At 34.5% G+C, this 12,451-nt stretch overlaps 1 protein-coding gene across 4 annotated transcripts in view; it reads left to right on the top strand.

Annotated features, from left to right (window-relative positions):
• Positions 1-12,451, top strand: part of LOC108733126 (apoptosis-stimulating of p53 protein 2) — a 237,484-nt gene that overhangs the window by 210,557 nt on the left and 14,476 nt on the right. For all 4 annotated transcript variants that reach the window (XM_018464180.1, XM_018464182.1, XM_018464179.1 and 1 more), the window contains one exon: positions 5,909-6,182. In XM_018464180.1, coding sequence (XP_018319682.1) covers positions 5,909-6,182 — 274 coding nt within the window. The remainder of the gene's footprint in view (positions 1-5,908; positions 6,183-12,451) is intronic.

Genomic DNA, 12,451 nt, shown 5'->3' with positions numbered 1-12,451 from the left:
TCTTGATTACTTGAATTATTAGCTTGCATTAGTGATGCTTTTGAAAAACCATATTACTACACACTTTAACAAAATTCTAGTTGGTTTACTGACTATTAATTTCTAAATTTGATCATTTATTTACTAATTTATTTTTTTATTCAATGAATGTAGAACATATATATTGAATTTCATCCAAATTTGTTTTGAAAATCCATTCATGATCATCACGAATGGCTATCGGGTAAGAAATAATTTAGTATAGTAATCAATAAATAATCGAAATTAAGATAAATACCAAATTCCAATACAATCTTAATTACCAATTTTCATTACTTAGGTTTTTTGTTATACAAATTAAATTATTATTATTGGTGTTTGTTTTTTCTTTTTTCCCTGGTAGTAGAATAACCCGGAACTGGCGCATTATCCGGTACCCGACCGGATCTTAAAAAAGTGCTGGATCCATTGAGTACCAGATTCAAACTGAGTACCCACCCCATTTCTAGTAAAAATAACTTTTTAGGTTAATAAAGCGTAATTGTATTTAAAATTGATATGCATTCTTATTCAATGTCCCGTCTTATAATTTATTTCGATTTTCAAAAGGGCATTAAGAAGTAATTTTCTAACATGAGGAGAAAGCAAGTATTAACGTCGTCACATTAAAAAAGGAAAATACAAAACCTTATGCGCAACCTCTTTCGTAGCTTTAAAGACTCCAATTAAGCGACGACGTGATTAAAATATAATAACTCTAAGGATTTATATCTCCACAGTAGACTTATCTACCTGAGTTCGTGTAACAGTTCTGCTAATTACAAATAATTGGCACCACTTAGTGCTTAGGTGTGACAACCATTTTATACGTAGATGTGGTACGAATAGAATGCGCGTTCAATATAATATGCATGTCATTTACTTTAATACGTCGTGTAATTTGATTAAACTTATTAAAAAATAAGAATAGAATACCATTTAAATGCCACTCTATAGTTCGAAAATTGTCCGCTTTGTGTACATGCTTTCGGAGCTCGCTTTATAATACCATCAATAATAACGGAATGCAGGTATGGATATTAAAAACTCGTTAACTTTATGTATTTACTAGGAAGCTGCTTGATTCTGTTACAATTATAACGGTAATTAATTAAAGATATCTTGAAGAAAATATACGACCAGAGAGAAACAAGCTTTTATTAGGTATATTTATTAATGAGCGACTTCTTTTTTAACTATATATTGTGAATACTTAGGAAAGGTAATTTTCAGGTATTAAAAAGAATAGTGAATTAATAAACGACATGCGACTGTACAATGAAATTCAATAAACGTCGCACCGAAAAAGGATAACGACATAAAAGTATTGTCAAAGTAATACAGCAGTAACTGGTTAAAGAAAATTTAAGTTAATCGAGAAATTCAATAAATTGCATTTACTCTTTTAGAATAGTGAGATTAGTGAGGAGTTATAAGTTGTAGATAGCTGTTTTCAAAAATAATTTCTAATCTAATATCAGGTTATGGCACTATACCGCCATCTGTCGAAATTTGTTTCCGACTGAAGTATTTAGTATATTACGGCCTGCTGATGACATTTTATAAGATTGAAATCGCAGTCCACGTGTTGTAGTTTCGTGAAATTACGGACCAAGAACTTATTTTACTAACCCAATTAGCCTTTGAATAAACAAAAAGACCACCCACTAAGAGATAGATTAAGATTTTTTAAATGTTTATTTTATTTTACAGTAGTCCGATCAACAACTAAATACAAATTTATAAAACAAACTAATTTATGCTTTAAAATTCTTAAAAGGAAATAAATTTAGTCCAACGGTTCGTAAAAATGTTCTTTGCATACTAAATATTGTCACGTATTTAAACACCTTCTTTTACTACTTTTATTTAACTAATTGCTGTCTAATTGACACTTCTAATATTAATTAGTTATCAATTCACCACTATACGAATACTTTGTCAATTCCTAGGTTCCTTATTCTTCACTTTGTATCGCCTCGAACTCGTTTTCGTACTGCTCAACTCGATCTCGTGATCGATTTATAGAGGCTGGCCATGTTCTAGAAGGATCCAGTATATGCTGTCTAGAACAAATCTTTGCTAGTATATATGTTGGGTTGCCTACATACATGTGACAATACCTTAATTTGATCAGTCCAGCTAAATCGGTGGTTCACGTTAATTTAAATATAAAATGCCGTAATTAATTAATATTTCATATTTTTAATAGATATTTCAATACATTCATCGGTAAAGATGAATCTTTCAGTAGAATTTGTTTATATAAAATTTAAGAAAAAAGCTGTAGAAGCAGCTTTTGTGGAGAGGGTGTCTTTTGTATTTAATTATTTGACAGAGGGTGGCATTGAAATAAATTTTAAAAAATCAACATATTTTACAGCAAACTATAAAATATTCACTTTTCTTCTAAGTGCCCTTAAAACCCAAGTCTTAAATTAGGAATATAACATTTCACCTTATTAATAACTAACAGCAATTCCCACCCGCCTTATATTCACTCGGCTCGTGTTCAATATAACTTCGAATCTTAAGTGTACACACACATACACTGGAAAACAATGGTAACCAGAAAGGTTTCGTCATGTCTTTTCCACCCATATTCGTTAGTATTCTCCAGATGGAAAATTCCGTTCTCCGAGATTTCCGACAACAGCAGAAGAAACCGGGAGAGAACACGACTTTAAACGCCATAAATTCACATACTCGTATTTATGTGGACGTTTCAAACATGCAACTACATGCGAAACTGGAATAAAACGGAAACAAATTTGTTGACGCCATCGCAATGCTGATCGGATAGAAATGGTCTCAGACGACATAATACGTAGTGTAACGGAAAAGGATCCATAAATGGAATAGGTCATGGAATTCTAGTTCTAGATAAAATTGTCATTTGAAGTACAAACGCAATACGCGTTGTCAGGTCATGAAGGGCAAATCTATCGTTAAGAGTCTCATTATTTCAAAGTTATTTTAATTGACGTACTCTTTTATAAGCAGTATCATCCAACATGGAGGAGTTAGAGATAACCTAAAATAAAATGGAAGCGGTATTGACAAAACAGTATTGTATGCAACTAAATAAAAGTATAACAAAAATACTGATATGCGAGGGAAAAAGCGAATATAAAGATAGGATACGAAAAATTTGAAGAAGTGGCTAATTTTAGGTATCTAGGAAGTCAGATAAGTCAGGACGGAAGGAGTAGTAAGGATATCAAGCAGAGAATAGTGCAGAGCTGAGTTGTCTTCAATAAATAGAAGTCACTTCTATGCTCGCGAACGATTAATTTAGAAATTCGAAAAAGATTGTTAATGGTGTATGCTTGGAGCGCAGCGCTGTACGGGTGCGAAACATAGACGGTGAGCGCGGCAGAAAAGAAAAGGCTAGAATCGTTCAAAATGTGGTATTACAGGCGAATGATGAGGATACCGTGGATAGAGAAGGTAAGAAGTAAAGAGGTATTAGAAAGAATAGGAGAACAGAAGACTCTATGGTAGCCAATAACAAATAGGCGAGATAGGTTGGTAGGGCACCTTCTCAGACATGATGGTCTAGTCAGAGACATATAAGAGGCAGAAACAGGAGTTAAGAGGGGTAGAGGTAGACCTAGATTAGATTACTGTTCGCAAATATGGGATGTTCTAGTTTTAGGGAAATACGAAATAAGATGATGATAAAAAAAAAATAAACAAATACACAATGTTTTGTGCTTGATTTTGCGAAATGTCATCTGAACCTAGCTAATGCTAAAAAGCATAATTTGCCTGTACACTTTGATGTATGTATTGGTCTATCGCACTGCTAACTAGTTAGCTATCTGGATAATACTCGTACCAAATAAGTTACATATATTGGCCAATTAGATGCATGATTTCCACGAATATCATCCATAGGTATAAATGTTTAATTAGTCTCTCTCAACATCGAGATAGTTTAACATATTTCCCTGTATTTTAACGTCAATTTTTTTTGTTTTATTGGATAATAAGTATAACCGTTGATTCGATAGTAAGCAACCTGTTACCTCTTCCTGTTTCATCCGAGTGAATGATATGTTTATAGAGGTCTCCACATACCTGTCCGGTAGGTCTTCCCTTCACTCATCCTCGGAGATACGAAGCTGTAAAATTATCGGTTTGTTTTTGTAACGATTCGAACGCTAGAAGACCAATACAAGAGATCGCACAACCTGTCACTAAAGAATGTGAACTAATTTGTTCCTCGTTTGATGGCAAGTAGTGTTTGCATCGGCCGATCCGTTTACGACACCTTTTTAAAGTGTTGTAGCAACCGGTTTAAGCAATTATTAACACCCATTATTCTATAATAGATTGCATTATCGCCATACATGCACGTGTTCTTCAAATACCACAATTTTTGTTGCGGTCCGCCTTTACCTGAAGATAATACAATTTCCCGTTGCTGGAGGACAAATTTTAACCTTTATTGGTAGAACAATTGGTGGAACCAGAAGTTTTAGAAATGCTCCTATTTATTTATTTACGAATTAGGAAATTATTTTTATCTATTAAAATACTGAATCTATCATCTCTACTTCTTCCGATTTAATGGGTTCTTTGATAAAAAATTTACACGTTGGAGATGGTTTTTATCAGGATTTTGGATTCACATACGTATATTATTCAAACAGTTGCTGATAGCTGGGATTTTAGGTATATGTACAAATGTTGTACGTTGCACGTCAAATTAATATTGTGCAACTAGTTAAATTGGATCGTGATTTTGTTGATGAATAAAAATTCACTGTTTTATTTAAAACATTTACTGGAACTTCTATTCTAATCAATAAAAACTAAACTTCAACGTCTAAATTAAAACTATCAAAATTCGTCCGACAATGGAAACTATTTTCGATGGTTACTGGATGCAAACTTACTTGATTGAAAGACGAAATGTGAATGTTTAATTCTTAATGTACTATGCAACTATATCTACCAACAGGTAAATTGGTGAATATTATTTTAGCGGGGGTGAATAACTAGAAACTGAATATAACACAGAATATGGAAAGCCCTATCATTAAATGTGAGCACAATCGCCATACAACATTTCTTTCCAGTTTATAAGGGTTCTGTGAATACCCAGGTAAAATGTAAACTGGTCCTGTTGTCACTTACTTAGACACTATTTAAAATTACAAATGTGAATTTAAATTAAAAATATTTTAAGTACAAAAAAAAGAGAAAAACTTAGGACTTAACAGTATAAATGCCCATTTTTCTACATTACTTGCATCTTTTTTATTCCTTTATGAATGAAGGAATTATATGTATGCAATACTACAGTAAGAACATTTGATTTCATCAGCACGCCGTATACAGTTAAGTAACTTGCTGCTTTTGAAAATGGTTCAACGAATAACTACAAATAGCGGGGCGAAAGCCGTCTGCAGAAATGTTCTACTAATTGTAAGTTAATAAAGTTTGACAACGTCCCTTTGTGATTAAGGAAATCGACTCGATATATATAGTAACTGAATTGTTTGCTGATTTATTTATTAATAATCGACTATTTTAGGGTAACCTATGTAGCCTATTCTGTTTTACTGGCCAAGGCTTTTTATTTCTACTAATATCAAGGAGATTGTTTAAAAACAGTTAATCCATCCGTCATCTTGAAGCGTTCTCATATTGAATTTAAATCATGACTTAAACAGATGTGCAAAATTTCAACGGGAACAAAATTGAGTTGTAATAGTCAGGCAACAAAGTATCTTAAACAAAATCTTCTTGAAAAGGAGTACTTTGCTTACAAACAGTTCTTTCCGGAAGGAATCTTTACCAGTGAACTTCTCGTCAACGTTTTGCTTTTTAATAATGTTGTTGCATTTTATACTTACTTATTTTGTTGTTTTAATTGCAGTTACCGGAAGGGGTGCAGCTGAGTTTAAGTGAGCTGCGCGAGATGGCTTGTAGACAGCAGGCGCAGATTGACTCCCAGCAGCAGCTTTTGGCTGCGAAGGAGCAACGACTGCGGTATTTGAAGGATCAGGATGCAAGGCAGCAAAGGGTCCAAGCGGAAACTGAACGCTTAAGAAGACTGAAAGAACGGGTTGACGCGCAGGAACTTAAACTTCGAAAGCTGAGGGCGCTTAGGGGCCAAGTGGACCACCACAAACAAAACAATATATCTCTAAGTAAGTTTTTTACCCATATTTATCAGTTTTATCAATGTGATAGTTTTTAATTCCGTATACAACTTGCATAATTATAATAATTTTAATTCAAAATTTTGATAATATGTATTAATCCCAGAAGAGAATGAAATGATGTCATTGTAACCAAAAGAGGGAAATGATATTGATATGAGGTCTGTTCAAAAAGTATTGCGAATTTCGAATTTTCGCGGGTTACGTTTATACGATTTTCGATTTCTTTGTGGCGTTATTTTGGTACTCATTTCTCTCACTTATACCGACAAGTTCGACCATGTTGAATGTTTAGTTAATTTTTGACAGCTGTTTTGTGTACACGTGGTTTCTAATCTTCGAATCTTGCCCATTCAAAAAAATGGATCAAAGAATCTGTATCAAATTTTGCGTAAAAAAAAATTAAGTACGCGGACGCATTCCGAAAGTTGACTGTGGCATATGGTGAGGCTACCTTATACCCAAACAACGTTTATCGGTGGTACAAAATGTTTTCAGAGGGTCAAGAAAATTTGAACGACGAAAGCGTGCTGGACGTTCTAACACGTCAACAACAGACGAAAACATTGATGCAGTGTATTGGCTTATCGTCGAATCACCGTTAGAGAAGAAGGACCTAAATATATTGATTGGCGTTTTTCATTAGATTTTTACTAATGATTTAAGCATGAGACGGGTCGCTGCGAAATTCGTACCAAAATTGTTCAATTTCAACCAAAAACAGCATCGCATTAACATTATCTGGTATAGTGCCTAAGGCCTACTAACGACATTAAAAATGATGGAATGACATTTTCAATTTATTAAATAATTACCTTTATTTCTTTACAATCACAATAAACGAATAGATAATTGTAATGTGATTCGGAACAGTAACTCCTTTAGCATTCATAGGTTAAGGCTTAAAATTCTGTTTATTGAAAAATTTAGATAAAAGTAAAATCGTCAGTCTGTTATTCAAAGTCTGCCTTTGAGCACATCAGCGAAATACTGGTCGATCTTTCTTAAAGCGTTGTCCTTCTTAATTCATTTTTTATTGTTTTCAATTTGGAGAAAGAACGCTCCTCAATACCGTTAGTTATCATCAAGCTTAAAAACATTCTCAGTGCACTTTCTGCATTTGGAAACGTGTTTCCAATTTTGTTTCGTAATTAATGGTTAATTCCCCAAATATCGGTAATAAATATAGGTCTTCTGTTGATGGATCGATCTGGCAGAAACTAGGGCCCTTGTTGATCGCGGGGCGCCTGGGTACTTGCCCAGAATGCCCGATGGAAAAGAGGGGCTTGCATCCGAGGGACTGCCGCCGATTTAGTAGTGGTTGGTTGTATAATATGTTAATATGATATGATGTAATATGATAGGTACGTATTTTTTTGTGGAAATAGTTTATAAGGGGCGAATGTAACCCCCGCAATTAATAGTCCATAAGGTTAACTGTCAGGATTCACATATTTCTAATTACTATTTTCAAAAACGACTAAATGAATTAAATTCTACAAGAAAAACAATAATCAATAGATTTTTTTTTCATTTTCAGTCTCTCAAAATTATGCTTTTTTAGTTTCTTAAATGTGTAACTTTAATCTGTGAAACTTGACAGTCGTCCTTATGGAGTTAGTTAATTATGGGGATTACTTTCATCCCTTGGAAATATGTATCGCCATTTTTGATGTTGTAACTGCTACTAAATCGGCAGTGGTAACCTAGGAAGATTTCCTTGTAAGATAAGATGTTTCAGAGATATCCTAACGTCGAAAAATTTTAATGTTTGACCTGTTTGTAAGCATTACTGTTGTACGGCAGTTATTAATAATGAATCTTTTTTGGCTAAATTAGAATCTGAACCGTAAAATCCGAATCATCATAATAAGATTGCCAATTCTAAGACTGGTTGCTCACGCGTCCCCCTTTTTTCTATCCTAAACTAATGTTCGCATTTCCCTAAAACTAGGATATCCCACACCCCTAATTATTTATAAATAATAATCTAATTTGAATCTACTTCTGCCTCTCTTTTTTCCTGCTTCGGCTCCTAATACGTCTCTAACTAGTTCTTCATGTCTGAAAACGTGTTCTAACAAACTATTTCTCGTATGTTTTATTGAGTTTCGTTACGCGCCTTTTGTTCTCCTACTCATCCTAGTACCTCTCCATTCTTAACCTTCTCTGTCTACAGTAACTTCATAAATCGCCTGTAACACCACATTTCAGAAGTTTCTAACCTTTTGAATAGGATTTCTCGAATGTCGGCATTTGTTTTATATATCTCCGTTTATACTTACTATCCCTTATTAGACATTTGAACTTTTTCTGAACTTTTCTTTTATCTTAGTGACTCAATTATAAATTAGCTTTCTTGTAATTTCTAAGATATGGGGAATCGAGAACATCTGTAATAATTTTTAATAACAGTATAAGATCTTGGTAAATAATAATTTGTAGAAACTATACCAGACGTGAACCACGGTTTCGATAATTTTTATTATGACGTGCTCTATTTAAAGAGATAGATCTCATTAACACGTCGTAAGCAGACTTTATTAATCGTCGATTTAACCGAAGGGCATCTTTATAAGTTGATGAAATATCTAATGATGGAACATATCTAATTATGGCAGTATGTAACCACTTACTGATGTCAGCTATTAACTAACACATTATGTAAGTTTGCTAGACAAGGGTCTTACCACGGCATTTACTTATCCATATAAATCGACGACGTGATGGGCCCATAAACCAAATTAATTAGAACAGCATAAAGTCTTAGTGGTAGTCTGTCGCACTTACCGGCTACTTTTCGCGCCCATACATACGTGCTTCAAGCACACACCTTGAATAATATTTTTCGAACATCTGCATTTGTTTTATAATATATATCTACGTGCATGATGCATGTACCTATATTTAAAACGATTACCTTCTTTTCTTTTGATTTTTTCAAATTAGCGTAGTAGTGCTCTGTTAAACAACAGCTTTTTGCTTTATTGAGGGGTCGGTAAGAACTCATGGCGGCAGGTTGTCGATATTGTCACCTTCTAAGAAAAAACAATATCTTGGAATAGTTTAAAATCAAACAAGGGTGACAAGCGTAACAAAATAAGTTTTTAGACAGTTCCTGTTGAGAGGTCTTATAAAGCACTTGTATAAAGATAGCCAGTAGTTTCAATAGTTAAGAGAGTTAAATTGTAGTTGTTAAAGTGTAAATAATAAACTAATTTAAAGCAGTTTTAGTCAATCACTTTTAAGATATATTTCAATCAAACATACGAGACAAAGCCAGCAGTGCTTAAGTTAAAAGCACCACTATTTAGCATATATTTTTTGCTAAACATACAACATGCTCCCAAAAAAGAAGCGGGTATCGGAGCACCATTGTGGCGGATTAAAAAAAAACACGAAGGGGTAATGGTTTTCTTGAATTTCGTTGTTATGTTGCAAAACTACGATTTCAAAAACAAATAAGTCTACTTAGTGTCATTTGGATTTTGAGGTTATGATATTTCAAAATATTGGTGTTCTCGAGAAATTCTGAGATCGGATTCCAATGCAATGATAAAAGACAACTCCGAAGTGACTACTCTCTTACAGTTGTACCTATGTCACTTTATTTCATGTGCTGATGCTCTCAAATTGCGGATTTTAAGTTTCCAAAATCCTGACCTAATGAGGCATTTGTAGTTCCTGATTCGGGCCCATCGGCACCTCTTTATTAGATGAATTAATCAAAGATACAAAAAAGTCCTTTACATTTAGTCCATCTACACATTTTCTTTTTTTGTAGATAAATAACATTTAATTTCAAGTATCTATCCAATTATCTATTAGGAAGAGGGCCAGACATTTAAATTGTTGTACACTTACTTTAGTTTTCGTATGGGGTTTCTCGAAGTTACTTAGACCTGAAAGAACATTATTAGTATCACAGATGCAACCATCGCGATGTCATTAGATAAGTTAATGATAGGGATAGAGCGGTTGGCATAGTAAAGGACTCCATTCAATCTGCCGTAAACGACTATGTAAGAGCGTCGAGAAGCATTAACTCCAGACTTTAACCGAATATATGTACTTCATTAAAAGTTCAATTTCCAGAATGTGTATGTATTCGCATTAACCGAGAATATACTTTGATAAAATCCTTACTCAGTCTAATGAAATTAAACACGGAAATTAGTAATAGCTGGTAAAAAATTGCTAAGTGTCCTCGTACGTTCACACCTATTCACACTAACGAACGCAGATACATGCCATTTTACTAAAGCCAAATGATCTATTAAGTACACATTTATACACACAAGTAGATAATTGCCACAGTTATAATTGATTGATTTGAACGTTACTAGCTTGCATTGCAAACAGTAAATACGAGGCCTGTTCAAAAAGTATCGTGAATTTTGTGTTTTTTCAAAAATTATTTATTTATTCATGAATATTTTTTGTCCCCTTCATTAATCTCCTCCAGATATTATGCACTTGTGTCAACGTTTTTCCAATCCTCGAAGCACTTCAAAACTCATTTTTTGTGATCATGTTCAGCTCCACCTTCCATGCCGTCTTGATCTCTTTAATCGTAGGGTAGCGTCGTCCTTTCATGGGCCTCTTCAGTTTCGGGAACAAGAAAAATTCACAGGGGGCAGATTTGGGAAATACAGTGACTGCGGCATTACTAGTGTGTTGTTTTCGGTCAAACATTCGAGCACAAACAACGATGTCTGAGCAGGGGCATTATCATGGTGCAAAAGCCAATTTTTTGTTCTTCAAAAATCCGGACGTTTCTGGCGGATTACGCATAACTTGTAAGTTATTTCTTATTGACCGTTCTACCCTGTGGCAACAACTTATGATGCACCACGCCCCTGCAATCGAATAAAACTGTAAGGAAAATCTTCACATTCGACCTAACTTGACGTGCTTTTTGCGGCAGCTTGCATTGGGATGATTGAGCTTTGATTTCCACCTTAAACCCATGATTCGTCACTAGTTATGACTCTCTGGAGCAAATTTGCAATGCTGTTTTTGGTCAAAATTGAGCACTTTTGTCAAAATCGAATGGCAAGAGCCAATCTATATGTTTAGGTCCTCAGCAACTTCCCTAACGGTGATTCGACGATTGGCCAATACTATTTTCTTCACTTCATCAATGTTTTTGTCTGTTGTAGACCTGCTTGGGTGTCCGGCACGCTCTTCCTTGTTCACATATTCTCGGCCCTCTGAGAAGATTTTTTACCACCGATAACCGTTGCTTCGGTCCAAGGTAGCTTCACCATATGTCACGGTCAACATTCGGAATGCGTCTGCGCACATAATTTTGTTTTTCACTCATAATTTAATACAGATTCTTTGATACATTTTTTGTAATAGGCAAAATTCGAAGACAAGCCAAAACACATGCAAGCAAAGCGGCTCTCAAAAATGAACTGAAGATTCAACATGGCCGACCTTGTCTGTATAAGTGAGAGACATGAGTACCAACAGAATGTCAAAAAAAAAAACAAACATTGAATATGGGTAACCTTCGGAAATTCAAAATTCGCGATACTTTTTGAACAGACCTCGTACATTTTCCGAAACAATCTTATTTTATTTTTGTTGGCTAACAAAACGAAAATATAGGGTTGTTCGGAAAGTCATTTCGTTTTTTGTTGTGGAAATGAAAGACAGTTTTCGTATAATAAACAAATACTTTATTAAATTATATATTGACCGTTCTGGTCCAACACCTTTTGCCATCTTTCTGGTAGTAGCATAATTCCACGCTCATAAAATTTTTGGTCTTTGCTGGCAAAAAATTGATCGAGGAGGTTTTTGACCTCCTCATTTGAGGTGAAGGTTTTACCGTCTAAAAAATTTTGGAGTGACCGGAACAAATAATAATCCGATGGTGCCAGGTCTGGAGAATATGGTGGGTGTAGCATTGTATCCCATTCAAGCTGTTAAAGCTTTTGGCGAGTGACCAAACTTGTGTGAGGTCTCGCGTTGTCTTGGTGAAACACTACACCTTTCCTGTTGATTAGTTCTGACCTTTTGTGTTGAAGTGCATCATTCAGTTTGTCCAGCTGATGACAGTAGACTTCCGAATTAATCGTTGTGTTATCCGGTAAAAGCTCAAAAAAAACGATTCCTTTAAAATCCCACCAAACAGACAGCATCACCTTTTTTTGGTGAATATCGGCTTTGGAAATGGTTTGAGCCGGTTCATCTTTTTTGCTCCATGACCTCTTGCGTTTGACGTTGTTGTATACAACCCATTTTTC

This window comes from Agrilus planipennis, unplaced genomic scaffold (genome assembly GCF_000699045.2).
Source record: "Agrilus planipennis isolate EAB-ADULT unplaced genomic scaffold, Apla_2.0 scaffold53, whole genome shotgun sequence".
Taxonomy (NCBI): Eukaryota; Metazoa; Arthropoda; class Insecta; order Coleoptera; family Buprestidae; genus Agrilus; species Agrilus planipennis.
Note: the sequence above shows the minus strand (reverse complement) of the source record. Positions and strands in the feature narration are given on the sequence as shown.